At 30.5% G+C, this 18524-nt stretch overlaps 1 protein-coding gene across 1 annotated transcript in view; it reads right to left on the reverse strand.

Annotated features, from left to right (window-relative positions):
* LOC118195909 (histone-lysine N-methyltransferase EHMT1-like) overlaps positions 1–18524 on the reverse strand; it is a 115657-nt gene that overhangs the window by 6073 nt on the left and 91060 nt on the right. The window contains exons 17-22 of the mRNA XM_035367249.2: positions 14113–14219; positions 11096–11240; positions 10396–10473; positions 8878–8996; positions 5162–5248; positions 2993–3071 (exon numbers count right to left, since the gene is read on the reverse strand). Coding sequence (XP_035223140.1) covers positions 2993–3071; positions 5162–5248; positions 8878–8996; positions 10396–10473; positions 11096–11240; positions 14113–14219 — 615 coding nt within the window. The remainder of the gene's footprint in view (positions 1–2992; positions 3072–5161; positions 5249–8877; positions 8997–10395; positions 10474–11095; positions 11241–14112; positions 14220–18524) is intronic.

An 18524-nucleotide genomic window follows, 5' to 3' on the forward strand; every position in this document is an offset into this window, starting at 1 on the left:
GAGACACTTAACAAAAACATATGGAGTGAAATTTTCCTTTTAAAAGTTGAATTTTTAGAAAGCAACAAAACAATTTTTAATTTAGAAAGAGAATTCAAGCTTTGTATAAAAAAAGTTTGGTTTGCTATACCTGATATAATAAGAAAAATGAATGATCTTTAAAAAAAAAAAAAAAAAAAAAATGATGAATTAAAAAAAGGAAAAAAATATCTTATCTACCAAAATATAGAATAACTATAATTTTTTAAAAGGCCATATTAAAGGTTAATTACAGTTATTAAACCTGTTCTTCGTTCTTTTTTTGGTTTCATCATACATTAATAATTTCCCATAATAAACTGCTTAGCAAATACATCATACTTATATATGCTATTAAAAATTTCTAAAATAATCTGCAGTTATCAATGGCACAAATATAATTTAAATGCTAATATAACTTATTGAATTCAAATTTAACTATCTATTACAGGGTTTCCCAAACTGTGTACCATGGCACCCTGAGGTGCCATGAAGTAAGGACAAGTGCAAAGCCTTGCTTGATGGAGAAGCTAGACTTGCACTGAACACTACATATTTTTCATTAATTTTTTTATTCTGTTTCTTAAAATATTGGTTTCTTAATTTTTTTTATATTGCTATTTCAGTTGTTCATTTAATTCCATTTAAATAATATTTTTAACATTTTTATTTCTCATTTTAATTTAAAGTAATTCTAGTTCTCAGTTTCATTTTTTAAAGCACTATCTTATTCTATCACTTTGTACTTTCAATTTTCAGTAACTCTGTGTTACTGTATCAGATATGTACTAAATTATTCTTTAAATGTTTTGCACCTCTTACTACAAGATTGCTATATTTGGCTTTTCAGCATTGGCATCTGTTGATGTTTCTTTTTTTCCTTTCGTGACCATCAGTATCAAGCTCTTGAACTTCAGGGAAGGTCTTCTAATCTTATACATCTATAAAAAAGTTATGATCTTGATGAAAGACTGCAATAAATCGACGAGTGATATTTTGCAAATGGAAAAGATTTTTATTAAACATGAAAACCGATAGTAGTGATAGTTCTAGGTTGAGTGACAGGCAACAACAACTGGCAGAAGAGAAAATAATCGAAACTATTGTAACTACAAAGAGAGTTACTTTCATTTTGGTTTTATTTTAGTAGAACTAAACAACGATGAAAGTCAACGAATGACAGAAGTATTGTATGTTAAAAAAATCTTTGCACTTGAAAATATACTACTGAGTAAGCTAAACATCTAGAAACCATTTACCCTAACTTGATAGACAAATCTAGCAATTATTTTAGTAGAAAGTTCCAAGATTTACAAAAGCAAAGCAGTGTGTTCACTAAACAAGTGTCAGTTCCAAGTAACTTGCAGCTAGCGTTTTTCCACACATCTCACAGAGTGACGAAGTGCAAAAATCGCACACTATCGCAGAAGAGCTCATTCAACTAGTTGCTCTTGATGTGGTTAATCAATGTCAAATCACTATGAAGGACTGCAGGCACTTATTTTCAGCAAAACACCACATGCTGTGTGGACCCATTGCATTATCTACATGGAAGCATTTGCATCAAAGCCACTCAGTCCTTAATTTGGCATTAAAATGTGTCACAGACATAATAAAATACATAAAAAATAGACCACTAAAAGCAAGATTTTTCAAAAAAGCTATGTGAAGACATGGAAGCTGAACTTGTGACCTTGCTTTGCTATGGAAGTTCCCAATGGCTTTTGAGTAGCAACATCCTGTTCCATGCGTTTGAGCTGAATCAAGATATTCACACTTTTCTGCAAGATGAAGGTCATGGGACTGCTAAGTATTTTGCCGAACGAGACTTTTTCCTGAAACTAGCATATTAGTGTAACCTACTTGACAAATTAAATGTCTTGAAATGGTCTCTGCAGGGCAATACATGCATATCTTGAAACTTGTAAAAGATTTCAACATTTATGAAAAATCTGCAGTTACGGATAAGAAAATTGAATGATGGTGGTGCTCAAGATTGTTTTTCTACATTGTACCAAAGATGAATTCAATACAAAACTTCTGCTAAAATCGTTTTCCGCAGGAACTGCTGTCCTTTTTCATGGAATACCTTCCAAAGCTCCCTACAACAACATCCTGAAAATAAAAACTGCTTGTTCAGATTTAATGGAATTTTGGATTTCAATCAAAATTGAGCATCTAAATTTAAGTTCTAAAGCTCCGAGGACCCTTATTCCCTCTCAAACTATCTATGCGAAGCCGGATTTTCAGTTGCCACTGAAATAAAGACTGTATTATTGTTCGAAACTCAGGGTGGAGTAAGGAATAGCTGTATCAAGCCTTCTTCTGCAATTTGAAGAATTGTGTGGGGATCAACAAGCTTACTTATCCCATTGACTTTCTAATTTGCCGAAGGTTTCTTTTACTTGTATATTTTCTTATCAATTAAAATCATTAAAATTTTTCACTAAAATGTTGTTTTAATTTCTGTGCCTGATTAACATTAAGGTAGAATACTACATCCAGGAAACCATAAAAAAAATAACTAAATTCTGTGCTGCCCACTGGAAAAGTTTGGGAACCCTTGATCTGTTAAAAGTTTAGACTTACACTTCATGCTTTCAACTGATTGCTCACATAACCTTTCTTATTTACTACAACCGTTATGAAGAACTTTTGATACAGTTTGAAAGGTTCAATATTTCTGATTATGATCCTTTAAAATTTTTTCAGCAGTGAATCTAAAAAACTGGCACTGCTTCTTATACAAATAAAAAATTCCAGATTTGAGAAACAAACAAATATAACCAAAAATAAAAATCTTTCAGAATGACAGTAAACACTTCTGTTGCTGTCACATTTCAGAAATTTTCCATTCTCTAAAACTTTAAGAAAGTTTTGTATATGCAGAACATATTTTTAACAATTTTTCATATGATATTTAAAATGCATTAAAATTGAATAATCAAATAAGGTAACATTTCAAAAAACTTACCCTGTTATCTAAATCAAATAAATATGAATCATCAGCCCGTTTGTCAGCAGCAGAATCTGATATTAATTCTCCAACATACCTACAAAAAATTCAATTATTCTTTTAATACTTTCTAAGCAAAGGGGAAGGAATGAATTCTCCAACTTCAATCTTAATTCTCCCTCTTTAAGAATAAGAAATCTAATAACAGTAATACAATACTTCCCATATTCCTAACATCAACTGACAAAACATTTATATTTTTAGTTTGTGATTTTTGAAGACAAGGAAGTTTTACATGAGTGGCATGACCAATCATAAAATTTTCTGCTACATAATACCTATTAACTTGTTATTTAATATATTTTCTTGTATTCTTTAGTGTTCTATTAATATTATTCTGATGAAGGGAAGGTAATGAAAACAAGCAACAAAATTAAGTTCAATTATACAAATTTAGCTAATATAGGTTGTTTGACCTTCTGAGTGACATAGCTTTTTCAGTCTGCTCATGAAGTATTGTATATAAACAGCATTTATAAGCTAAATTTATAAAATTACTTACTATAGCCTTTATTTTGATTAATTTACCTTCATTATGAAGATATTTACATCACTAATACACACCTTCATTGAAGCCTTTATAAAACATATATTTTTAATTTAACAGCTTAAAATCAAAATTCAACATTGATAGCATTTCTTATTTTTATTAATATGTGTTCCAAGTCATTGATTTATATGCATTACTCATTATAATATTTATCAGAAATTAAAACCATAATTATCCAGAAATTTTTTATCTATTTTTCTCCCTCTCTTCTCGCATGTCTTAAACCTTACTTCAAACCACTTTAGCCACTTCACCATTTCCACCAAGACACACTCGTCACTTTGAAAAGTGTCGTCAGTAGCTTTGAATGATTTTATAATTCAAATAATATCAAAATGCCAATGGCCATCTTAAATACTCAAATAAGCATATATGTATTGAATATTTTGTTGCAGATAATTTGATATTAGATGAGTGCTTGACTAGGGAAGATACCAATTATTTTGCAGTCATGAGTGGATTGAAGTTTAGAAGATCACTGAAATATCAATAACATAGTAGATGATGGGAGTTTTTGAAGAATTACAAAATCAATTGATAATCCAAACATATCTTTATTTCTTGTTGATTAATCTGTGGTATGGCGAGCATGATAGGGACAATCTGCAACCCACAATTTTGAGTATGATGCATTATATTTTTAAAAATAAACAGAAGCAGCTAAGCATGAGATGTCATTTAGTTTGCAAGCATAGACAGCAAAAGAGAGTGCATTAATCATGGTCAGAGTATTTATAATTTCAGACCACTTTGCTTTAATCCTACACAGCAGATGAGAAAGTTTTTGCATTGCGGTTACTAAAGGCAAAGTTACGAAAAACAAACAGGAATGTGCTTACATTGAAATTAATAATTTAAAGGTCTATTGCCAATTTGTTCCAAGCCCACCAGTGACCAAATGAGTAAGTCGCTGAACACTGGTAGTTCAGTCCAAGGTTCAAATCCCAGCAAATGGGTTGGCTGTATGGTTGTTTCCCTCATGTGCAATGTCTGCATAAGCCAGTTTCCTTTAGAAAGTCTTCCACGAAGGCATCCCTCCCCTTAGGCACATAGCCCTCTAGTGCTTTGCCATAATTAAATAAACTAAACCAATTTGTTCCTATGAGTTTTAATTTGTTAATAAATTTCCATCATATTTTTATCTTACATATATATATGTTATATTAGGGCTTAAAGTTACTGATGAAGCCTTTCAAAATCAACTAGTCAGTCCATAGGGAAACGATGTAGTAGTTAAAGTAACCTAAAGTTGCTGTCAAAAATAAAGGTGTATGAATAATATGGTTCATTAATTTGTAATACCCTTTCATTAATTTTGTAAATCAGGGTTCACACACATCTCTGTTAATAATTAACTGAATTTTCAAGACATTCATTTGAAAGTCTCATCCTCATTTTTTGCATTACTCGAAATGTCTTCTACAAGCATTCATTATAACACAATAATCTCCACTTTCCTTATACAAATTTTTATATCAATAAGCATTTTCATAAATAAATTTGGGTAACAAAATACAAGAATAATTACATGAATAATTTGTAATCAGTGAAATGACATATATCAATATATTACTTACTCGCAAATAAAAGCTCCTTTTGGAACATCCTTTAGTGTTCGAACACCCCAACCTTTACCTTTTGTACGAATGAGCTGCAAACGACACCTTAAAAAAACACCAAATGACTATATGTGATGAGTAGATCAAGAGCTATCATGTGTGAAAGTTGACTAAGAAAATTACAAGATGAAATTTATAGAAAAATGAAAATAAGAATATGCAGAAAAGCATTAAAATAATAAATTTCAAAAGGCAAGAATACTTTTTTTTTTTTAAAAAAAGAGGGGATCTTTCATTATTTTATTGTGCGCTTTATCGACAGACAATAATGGCAAGGTGAAAGAGCAGACAAAAAGCTTTCTGAATACAGAACATTATGACTTCAGCTTTAAATGCTGTTTATTTGCAATAATTGAATATGTTTCTCACATATATTAATATATATATATATACACATTAATACGGTAGAAATGAAGAATTTGGTGCTTAAATATAATTGTAAATGAAAACTGATAATATAAGTAAAATTTATGTACATCACAGTGTGCTTGATTCTTTTCAATAGTAACTGTAAAGTAATATGTGAATAGGGAGCACAAACGTGTTATGATGAAAACAAGTACATTTGATGTACAGAAATATACTTCTAACAACACATCCAGAGTAAGACTTCTTAATGTTTATCAAATGGCAGATGAAAATAATACATCAGTAATTAGAAAAATAACACAATGGAATTTATGTCTAGTTATGCGAAAGAGACTGTGACACATTTCAAGTGATTCTAAAAGTATACAGTCAAAAGTCTTTAATCCGGACGTCCATAATCCGGACCTCAAAGCTACAAACTTTCTGTGCATGCGTAGTTTTTATGCATGCGCATATGCGTTTAAGCAAGCGCATAACACCTTTAAGCATGCGTTTATGCGTTTACGCATGTGCATTTAATGTATAACGCACGGTATAAGCTAAGCTAAAATTAATCTAATTAACTATTTCAGTTAATGTTGCAGATTGAGTTATTTCTCAATCTTCTAATTGGATACGGCTTATTATTTTTTGCAGACTGTTAGAGCAATTTTATAAAAGTAAGCTTGAACTTTCGATTATGTCAAAAAGAATTTCTGATTCTGGAGCTGCCAAAGGATCTACAAAGCGAATGCATGTTTAGATGTCCATCAAACAAAATGTGTAATTGCTGCAAAAAATGGATAAAGGCATATCCTTTGTTTCTCTAACCATTCCAAAATCATTTTATCAATTTCACGATGCTCTGCGGGGAGAGACGTCGTGGCGCGCAATGAATTGGAAGTTGATCTGTCAGCACTATCCTTGTCTTCAGGGCAGATGTTTTTATTTTATTTGGCCTATAATTCCTTACTAAATGTAGTATTTCATCTCGATGTACTCCGTCTTTGACATGATTTAAATCAAATTCCTCGTCATTATAAATATCACGAATACACATCAAATAGTTTCCTGTGTGCAATTTTCTAATTTCGACTACGTGCGAGTTGAAAGAAATGTTTAATAAAGTAAACAAATAAATATTAACCTTTTTTTTTTATTTTGATACCCTTTATAATTGCTCTTTATTTCATAAATTAGGGTTTCATATTTTTAATTTTATAATTTCTGCATGCCATCTTACCAGATTTAAACTGATGATCTATAATCCGGAATCGCCGAAGTCCCGACGAGTCCGGATTAAAGACTTTTGACTGTATTATGAAGAAATGTAGGGCAACCTTTCAGAGATGGCCCACAAACTTTGTGTGTGAAATAAAATAACATTAAACTATCAACACCAGAACAAATATTAAAAAAGAAATAAATAAAAGATAGAAAAATCTAAAAGCTTTCAGATTTTACATTATGCCCAAACGGGCGTTTTTTAATGTTTTGTGGGTTACCTTTATTTATATTAAATATCATATTCTTCGCACTCAAATCATAAAATTCAGTTCAACAGTAATATCGCAAAATAATTTTAAAATGAGCATATCTTAAGAATTTCTGGTAGAGTCTTGCATGCTGGAGATAAAAATAGTTTTTTCCATACAGTGTTGCCATTGCTCACTTTGAAATTGTTGAGTTTGTTAATACAAAATTCGTCAAACGTTTTACAAAATATGAAATAGGTAATAAAGAAAATTCCAAATTTGGGTTTCCAGATGCCTATATTCAGATCAAAAGGTACGTTATTCAAAATTTGATGGTTCTAGGTACCGTCGTTTTATCACAAGGCAAGAAACATACATAAGATTCTTCATTATTTAATTTCTTTAAATATAATACAGGGCTGTAATATTTGATGGCAACAGTTTGAAAAGTGAAACGGACATTTAAAGTTTTTTCAACGCAAAATGCCAATACGAAATTAACAGCCCTTCTGAGCTAACGTCCTTTGGACTAATAAAGAAAGAAGACATTTTTCTATTTGCAAGTTTGCTGTTCAATTGAATATTATAGTATAAGAGCTATCAAAACATGTCTCATATTTGCACAAAATGGATGCCAAATGCCCTTAGGAAAGACCAAAATAATACACTAAAAGTTGCCAAGCAATTATTGTACTATTATTTTAAGCTTATTTAGAGAAAAAAACCTTGACTTCTAGTATAAATCAGTGACAAATCTATATAATACAGTCTAGTTCTAAATGAAAATTATAATCAAACACATGAAAACAAATCAAAATTCTATTTAATTTAAAACGTAGCTGTTTGGATGAATACAAGGATTTTAGATGATTACTACATAGAGTAGTTTCTCCGTCCTTTCGCATGCCTTTGTGGTGTAACTGGAAGCACAATCGATGCATATTTGGGAGATCTAAAGTTTCAATCCAAGTGAGGGCAATGCAGATTTCTTCAGTTTTCTGACTTTCAAAAAAATTCTAAATGACTCTACAATTTGGCACCCTAACTAAAAGGTGGTGTATGATAATTCATTGGCACAAGGATTTGACAACAGAGTCCCTTTCTTCTCAGTCGCCCTTTAAAAGGGCAAGTAGATATGGTATTTTTTCCCTTCCTTTCTACGTGCTTTTGTGGTGTAATTGGAAGCATGCTCGATTGTATTCAAGAGGTCCAAAGTTCGAATCCCAGTTAGGAAAGAGAACATTTTTCATGTTCCTGCCTCAATAGAAGCTAATGACTCTACAACTATCAGCTTAAAACGATTTCTCCATTTTCAAAAACAGAAATTTTACACGAAATAAATACTTAATTTTATATTAAATAGACTGCATAATATTAAACTGATATTTGTCACAGGTACTTATAATTAACAATGCTGACCACTAACACAGATTCAGATGAGAAAATAGAAATGCGTCAAAGAACTCATAAAATTTTGAAATTAAAATACAACTTATGATTTAAAGTAAAAAGCATATACAATATGTCAAAGCAATGTACCCTATTAACCAAAACTTTGCACTCATTGATCATCAGCATTCTCTGGTGGATTTATAGTGGCATAAACTATATTGAGTATAAAAATTTGGAAATTAATTTACCCATAACAAATAAAATAAAGTGCATTTAAAAATAATTTAGCCCATTTTATACCATCAACTCTTCAATGACAAATTTTTTTATTTATTTTTAATGCTTCTGCCTCAAAAACAGAAATAAAATCTTGCTTCAAATTTCAACTATAAATGCTATGTTAAAACAAATAATTTTTTAGTGGTTCAAGATGTATTTGAATTTAAAAATAATACTTACGTTATTCCGTTTTGTAAAACTCGATTATGACAATTTAAACTCCAGCAAGAACAAGCACGGTTGCACTCAAAAAGCATAGGAGGATCAAGTAAATTGAAATCAGGAAGTAGCAGTCCTTCCTAAAATTAAAAAGAATAACTCAAAAAGATTTTTTTCCCCCCCCCCAAATTTCTAATCAAGAAATTTTACATTTTCTCTACTAAAATACATGAGGCACATTGCCTAATAAATAAGTAATCCAAATGAAAATTTTTCAAATTAGTAGATAAATTATATAACCTGAAAAATGCTTATTTTCACATGATCATTTTATCTCATTTCAAATGGAGGAGGGGTAAGGAGGAAGTGGCAATATTTGCATGAGTTTTAAATGTAAACAAGACAGTAACTGATTTTATTGTGGATAAATAAGCAAAACTAAGCCAATGATTTAAAAATACCTACATATTATAACACTGCACTTATTCCAATTAATTATGGTGAAACAAACCATAACATTTTGTCCCAATTATACAAAGTTTGATTCTTAAAAAACAAATGACGTAATACAGAACAGCAAAGCACGTGCAGTACACAGTCTAAAGTTCAGATATCCCAGATCTGGAATGACCTAATAGCCCGACCTCCAGATCCAAACCAAATAAATAAATAAATAAAATAATAAATACTCCTATAATAAGTCTAAAAATGGAAAATATAACAACAAAAGGAAGCAGGTAAAACATAAACACAACTGACTGAGATTCTTATATGTCACTTTCAAATACCTGCTGGTTAGAAAACTGCACTATGGCCAATAGCAACACATTCATTGATGCTGTATTAATGTTTGCCCCGATCACACTTTCAGCCCTCAAGTGGTTGTGAGGAGGAGGTACAGAGCCAGCACAAAGCATTTTGCCACGCAGTGCAAGATTTGCAGATCCTATATTTTGCTCCCCAGTATCTCCCTAAATTCCACTGCTCAAGTGCCTTCCCTAAATTCTAAAAATTCTGCCATCCCTAGCTTTTGCTGCTGCATGCTCCTCTAAATTCACACACTTTTGCCCTAAGTTTTGACACATCCAGAGCAGCCACACTGGTTGCAACTGCTTTGGTGCCCACCTGTGGTGACTTAGCACTTTTCTACCTAACCTAAACAGTAAGTGAAGTCTCTAGAGTTGCCACATCTACATATCATCTTACTAGATTTAACATAATGCTCTAAAATCCAGAAATTTCTTAAATATGCCGAAGTTTCAACATTTCTAGATCTTGGACTCTGTATTTTATTTATTGGGAAGGGGGGGGATTATTCTTGCATTAAAATTTCTCTATTTTTCAGTATCAATATATATGGTAACATTTTTGTGTAAACGTTCATTGCCTCTACAGTACTTGAATCCAGTTATCTTAATTAACAATTTTCTAAAATGTTTAATTTATTTAAAAAATAGGCATGTAACCTTTTAATTTTGTCCTACAGTTGATTAATTTAAAAAGTTTAAGAAAGCACAATTTTAGAGGGGAATGAATTACCTTGTCATACCAACACTGATAACTAATGCTGGAACAGCTACAGCTTGGTGTTGAGCAATCATCTTCACAATGGCAAGACTGTAAAATAAGGAGGAAAAATTATGTAATTAAAATTGTGATAATGTGCAAGTTTGAAAGAAATAAAAAGCCCAACTGAAACTCCTCAAATTTAAACTTTGCTTTGAATAATTAAAAATTGTAAACACATAGCACACTGAAAGATTACTGATTTAAAAGGGATTGAAAAGTTCTACTTCCATAAGGATAGAAAATAAATAACTAACATCTTTTATTTCAACCTTGTTCATAAAATAGCACTTTTTTTAACTTACCTAATTTCATCTATGCATATTTGGATGAATTGATTAAATAAAACGACTATTAGTAAAACCATCCACTATGTCTAAAAACTATTTCCCGTCAACTTAAGCATAATAATTTAGTCAGCTAACTTATTTTTAATAATACCCATTACAAAAAGATTTTTAATTATTAAAATAAACATTTAAATTTATTCAAGATTTTTGTAAAATATAATTTTATATACAAAAGCTTTATAAATAATTTATTAAAATCACGCAGAGAAATTAGTAATTAAAATCAGTTATAAATTTATTTAGTTAAATTATTAATATTTCAAAATTTATGTACCCAGAACAACAACAAAATAATAATAATAATAAATTTTTACATTACAAACCTGCAAAGATGTAATAGTTCGATCAATTTTGATTGGCATCGTTTCACAATTTTCGGTTACATATAAGAAATCTAAAGGTGGTGGCTCATCATCTACAGCATTTACACACTGAATAGCAATCTGCTCCTTGCCTCTTGATATGTCCCTAAAAGATAAACATTGCTGTATGTAAAATAACATAAGTCATGCGAACTGTAAATACCGTTTTCTGAAATTTATATTTTATTAATATCACTTTATTAAATGAAGATTTCACACACTTTTCTTACTAATGACTTTACAAATCAACACATTGGTGATAGGATGCAATGAAGTGAATTTAACCTCACTGCCCATATAGTTTTGGAAAAGATATCATGCCTTTTGAAGTACTTTTTTTTATTAAAAATCTGCTGAATATACGTAATTAATGATTATACATGTATGTATAGCATGCAATTAATGTTAACATTTACGTATGCAAAGATAGAAAGCAAAATTTATGAATATAACTGTGCTTTAGCCTTCTTTTGTTTGCAGTACTAACATATTTTCAAAACAGTTATGCACAAAATGTGAATTGCTCATTCAAATATGCTTAAAAATTTATAATATTGATTCATATTTCCCAGCCTTCACATTATTACAAATGCCATGAGAAAAATGAACTAAAATTATACAATTAATAAAAGAACTTTCAAAACCTTTCATAAAATTTAATTAATTCTCATTATAGTTGCTTTCATAGAAAAACAATTTTTCTCCTATCCTTTTTATGCAATTGAAATAATAATACTGTAAAATGTTTAAATATATAAGCAAGAAACTCAAAGACAAAATTAAACAAATTACTTCTATGCTGTGTGTGATAAATTGGGCCAGATTTTCTTTGAGAAAATTATCTTAATTCATTAATTTTTGGCCATAAAAGTATCAAATAACATTTTTATAAATATACCACATGTCCACTATAAAATCCTTTAAATAAAAAAATACTGAAGGCTACAGCCGAAAACCTATTATACTGGCAATAAAGTCAGTTGATAGAAAAGCAGTCATCAATGTAAAGAAAGTTATAAGCATGCACATATAGTGCCAAAGAAGGTAGTCATCAATCAAAGAATTGAAAAGAGATCTTATTACTGTTAATCAAACATCTGAAAAGAAAGCTTACTATTGGAGCTAGTACTAAATGTGCATAGCTGCCAGTTTTGAAATATGAAAAACCAATAGGTTGTCACACAAATAAGGGAGTGGGTGAGTTTCTGTGAGGTTTTTGTGCTATGCGGCACACCATTTCAAAAGAACACCAAACTGACATAAATTAATATTATAATCCATGATTCATGTTATTGAACTATTTACAATACATCTCTGATGTACAATATATTGATATTTAATAAGATATTCTTTGGGTAATTTCATTTTATAATTATCTAACACTTTATTCTGAGAAAAATCCAGAGTAAGGAAGAAAAAATATTAAATGGGAAAATAAAATTAATAGTTAATGTACATTCTCTTGAGTGAATAAATACAATAAAGTACCCTATACTGTAAAACAAAATTAAATAAAAATATTAACTGTAAACATAGGCTGAACCTATAGAAGATTAATTATTACAAATACCATGTCAAAAATGAACTAAAATTATACAACTAATGAAAGAGCAGAACTTTCAAAACATTTTATAAAATTTGATTAATTCGCATTATAGTTGCTTTCAGAGAAAAACAGTTTTTCTCCCATTCTTTATATGCAATTGAAATAATAATACTGCAAAATGTTTGAATATGTAAACATTTTACAGTACTAAATTTACATTTACAGTATTGTCTATAGAAGACGTTACATTTTACAATATTTTTCATATAGTACAGTACATTTTACAGTATTTTACATATAGTACAGTACATTTTACAGTATTTTACATATAGTACATTTTACAGTATTCTCTATAGAAGATTAAGACAATCAGATCAAAAGAAATTTGGTAATCAAGTAGTATGCAATCTAATGATTTAGTTAATCAGTTAGTTCTTAGAAGGCATCAATAAAATGTTATTTTTAAATCTGAATGAGTGATAAAATAGCAAGAAATTATCAAAACAACAAACTTCAATGCTCTCATCTAAAAATAATCTGTAGATTTCACTACTTCATAATATCGCTGTAAGCAAAAGGCAATATGGAAAGAAAAAGAAACTATTACCCTTAGAAAAATGGTAATGGCATTTCCACAATCAAATACACCACTCTGTTCCTTCTTAATTAATCAGTTTTCATATTCAAATACTCCTTCAAAGCTTTATGCAGTATGTAAGCTCTCTTTTCAATCATATGATATAATGCATGCGATCTCTAACACTATCTGCATATTATAACTATTTTTCTTACAGCTGTTAATGCTCTCCTGGCAGTCAGCATTATTGCCTGTTTCATTTTTTTTAATAAATATAAAAAGACTTCAATTCTTTCTTTCTTCTAATTATTGAATGACTTACATAATGAAGGCAAACTGATCTGTTTTTCGGCGACAATATTACAAAAGAATAGGGAAGAAATACTCCTAAGTACTCTTAAAACAGGAATAGTTTAGTGTAAAACTCAAAGAGCTTTCCAATATACAGTAAATATTATATTTTATTTCAAATAGATTAAAAAATTAATTTTACGCCAATGCTTCTGTATGTGGATAACTAACATTATTGTACATAGGCTCTTAACTTAAAAATTCTATTCTTTGCAATCACTAATTAAAAACCTGCTAATTACAGTTACGGATTATGATTGATATGTTGAAGGAGAAATTTCTTTCTATCATTATTTACTTCTATTACATGGCATTATCTTTGATAAATATACTTAACATTCTCTTAGAGCATTTCAGATTAACCCTCTGAATAAATAATATATAATTTAATTATACTTTATTTTAATATAGTAATAATTTTCTTTAAAATATTTTTTTTTTCCTGTCACAGCTTTTAACTCCTCAGAAAACAATCATTTTAAAGTGGCCATGAAATATACATACCTATGTATAATTTTTTCAGCTTTGTGCTTGTATTTGGCCGTTATTTTTCGCAGCAGCAAATTTAAACTGAGTGATAAATAAGTATCACTATTTTTGTCAAGGCAACACTGAAAGCAAATTTACACAATGCAGTTAATATATTAAATTATGCTATTATACAATACAAAGTCCAAAATTCAGGCATTCAATATACAGACCTCTGAACCACCAGATGAAAAAATGAATGAATAAAAAATCCCCACCACCACCAGAAAGTCTAGGAATGGAGACTATAATATTCAATAAAAGGAAGTAAGTATGTCGTAAATGCGGACTTTTTTTCCTGACTAACTGAGATTATGCCCGTCACTTTCAAATACCTGCAGTCTAGGAAGTCGCACTGTAGGCAATAAACAATACACTGTTTGAGGCAGTATTAATCTGACCAGAATCATTCTTTTAGCCCTTAACTGACTGTGTGGGGCCAGGCAGGGATGGAACTATCATTCCTGAAAATTCATTTCTCAAGGTCTTTAATTCTTGCTGTTCGGTGCTCCTCAGAATTTTAAAATTTTCGCTGCCTCCAAATTCTTCAGCCTGGTTTGCACCAGCTCTTGGAAAGGGTTAGTATTTTTCTATCTGCCTATTTTTTTTATCAAAGCCTCAATGTTACCATGTCTATCTGCCATCTTACTGCATTTTAAATGATGATCTAAAATTTGAAATTGCCATAGTCCTGACTATTCCGGATCTTGAACTTTGTATTGTATATGTATTAAATACAATGTATTTAATGCAATAATGTAATATTGAATGCATTCAATATTACAAAATCACATTGTAATGTATATAAAACAAAATTTTAGCACACGTCTAGTCATAAAGGACATAAAATAGTAAATATTTTATGAAAGATTTAATGGACATATATTTAAAACATATACTTTAAAAAATATGATTAAGATTACAAATAATTTTTGAAATGTGAATTATTCAATAAGTAATAATTCAATTTTAACTGAATCTACATATCTGTCAATATAAATACACAACTGCAAATTATTGCAAAAATTAGAATTCTCAGAAATAATTGCATTAGTGTGCATAGAAAGAAGTGGATTGAACCAAAATTTAATTAATATAATCAAAATATAAGGAAAAGTTAATCAAGGAATAATAAAAAGGAAAATCACAAAGACAAATAGCAGGACAGTTGCAGAGGGATCTACCATATGCTCAATAACATATTGCATCAACAGCACAGCACTGCTCAATAGTATAGTCATCCTTAATAACATTGCACCAATTGCATGCTAGAATTTGGATTAGCTGAAGAGACTTGGTACTATCCTCTCACAGTGGCTCACAACTGACCGAGGTGAATTCCAGTTTTCTGATACTTGGCAAGATGGCAGCTGGTGTTTCAAATGATTATACACATATGCTCAATTATGAGACATATTCGAGGTAAAGGCCATGAAAATGTTTAGTGCTTAGATGTGACATAAGCTGTCTTGGACAACCTGAGCTGTACATGTCTAGCAATATCCTACTAAAATATTATACCTGGAATCTTGGCCGTGAATGGTAGAAATCTGGAAGTCTAGGATCTCGTCTATACACTGCTAGATTATTTTAAAAAAAAATTCTCTAATGTGGGCTCTAGCCATTTATTGGCATTAACTACTACTAAAGGCAGAAGTGGTGGTCTCTTTATTATGGAGGCACCTAACACGTGGGCCACCATTTCCTCCTACGAAGGAATCGAAAAACATCCATACCTTCTTCGGGATTCGAACCAGGGCCCTTCTGTATAGCGGTCAGAATCACTAGCCACTTTTGCATCTTGGCAGCCAGATTGCAACATACCATGTCCATTATTAGAATATGGATTGTGACTGCCCAGACTTCAGTGTCTGCAAAGGCAGAAGTATGCAAGGTTTTAGATTGCTAATCAGGGTAATTTGACACCCATATTCTACCTTTAAAATAAAGTAGCACTCATCCATAAACATTACTGCCAGTTTGTGGCATTTCCATTACTCTTGCACCATCACAAAGAGACTACTAATGTTCCAAATGTTCCAAAGTTAAAGACAACATATTTAAGTGACACTCAAAATCGCAGATTCACTTCTGCAAAACATCTGGAAATGATATGTGGGAAAACAGCAATGAAAGCTACATGTATTTTTACATAAACCAGGTCACAATGGGATCGAAACATGTCTGGTTCATGATTCTTTGATCATCACTACTGGTGCTCTTTCTAGATCATTTGGACCTTTTCATTATTTTCCCCATGCATAACATGGATATAAATCAGTTATCCCCTGAAAGTCCTCCACAAAGACATCTTTTCCCTTAGACTCTTTGCATTGCAAATCATATTTTCAAGGTCATAATTTTCTTGAGTAATTTTCATTGGCCACACATCTGTTTCCGTTACATACTGCATCATCCCATTACTTTATTGAGCAGCATATAAATATCCAGCATATTACAAAATAAAGATACAAGGTGTTCCATAAGTCTGGAAAATAAAATTGAACATTTTGTACCTTTAGCACACTTACCAACTAATTTAAATGGATTTTCATTTAAACAGGCAAAGCAGCAAAAGACTTTTGCTGAAATTCTCTAATCTAAAGTGATTTCATACTTAATATCATGTATGTAAATGATAAAAACACATATACATATGCATAAATGCAAGTAAATTATGAAGGCATTTATTATTGTAAAAACACCCTTAAAACACAAATATTATAACAAAAAATTATTATAGGGTTGCCACTCAAACAGGAGAATGAAATTCCCTGACTTTTCCATGTTTTCCAGGTGTGTTTCAAGAAAATTCCAGTCTATCCGCGTAATGTACGTTGGCTGTGCTAAGAGGTAAATTAATTATGGTATTACTTGTATTGTGTAGCAAATTCACTTAATTATTCAATAAATCCCAGAGGACATTTATTCTTAATTATTCTTGGTATACTTTGTTTGATAATTTTGTTTACTTTTCCACTTAAGAAACTTTGTTTACTTTGTTTCCTTTGTTTACTTTTCCACTTAATAAAATTTAAGATATATACATTGGAAAACAAATGTATGTTTTATTTAATTATTACTCATGATCATCACCAGTTCAACACGAGGCTAATCCGGTCCTTATAAATCACAACGCAATGCTAAATAGTTAGGTTAGATTTTAGGTAAATTAAATTTGTGTGAGGTATGTTCTTAAAAGGCACCTTAACACTTGAAGCCACAAATATAATTATAATAATTGTTGTTTTCTCCATTGAAGATTGAGATTAGAATCTTCCCAATCTGGAATAAAATAAGACTTTTTTTTGCAGACATTCTGCAGCTAAATGAAAGAAAGAAATCTATTTTAATAAATTGAGGTATTTTATATTTATTTCGCAGCATACATAAGGAAAAAATATGTGCATTAAATTTCGTGATGGTATGTCATCATACTGCTAGAATTAATTTCAAGATTATGCCAGAGAAAATTTCCTGAAATTTGGAAATATTATTTACTAATAATAAATAAATTTAGAGGGAAGAATTATCATTAAATTATATGAATAACATAAAAATAAAGATAATTACTTAAAAATTGAATAAGAATAATCAACGATATTTTAGCGAATCTAGTTATATTACATGATTAGCCTAGATGACTGATTACTATTTTTTATTTTACTGCAAAATGGCAAGGTATTTATTAAAAAAAAAAAAAAAAAAGGTTTAAAAAGATTTTGCGGTAAAATTCTAGTATACGGTAAGGCTTTGGCACGATTTTGAAAATTGTCGCCAAGACCAAAATGACCCGTTTACTGCGCATCATCATGTCGCCAAATCCCTTTGTACCATACATGGAGATTATTCTAACCAAAGAACATCTATGCAAAGAATCTCTAATTCTTTGGTCTATGTAAAGAAGAAAAGGTTCCATACAAGTAAAATGCTATTATGCCGCTAGAATGCGGAGGGAAAATTTGCCAAGGGATTTGGCGACGGAACCTGGCGGCCAGAATTTCCCTCTCCGCGATGTGTACCGGAAATTGAGAAACACGTGTTAAGAAGAAACATTTTTTGACAAAAAGAAAGCTACGAAAATCCGTTTTTAAATTATTGCGAATAATCCAAGAAGAATTGTTTTATCAAAGGACGTTTCTTCTTGGATTTTTCGCAATAATTTTAAAAACGGATTTTCGTAGTTTTTTCTCCCCTGAAAATAACTAATCCATGAATTAATTTACTTGCGCCAAAAAATATTTTCTTTTCCTTTAGAGTTTAACCATTTGCGCTAAGACTAAACTTTACGGTTGCGGTGCCGTGCGCTACAATATAACAAGCGGTAAAGTGTCTCATTTACGCCGCTCCGCATCTGCGAGTGCAATCCAGAGCTGTAACTCAAGAAA

The sequence above is a fragment of the Stegodyphus dumicola genome, chromosome 2, assembly GCF_044657685.1.
Source record: "Stegodyphus dumicola isolate Sdum_Otavi_A_Nest chromosome 2, ASM4465768v1".
NCBI classification, from domain to species: Eukaryota; Metazoa; Arthropoda; class Arachnida; order Araneae; family Eresidae; genus Stegodyphus; species Stegodyphus dumicola.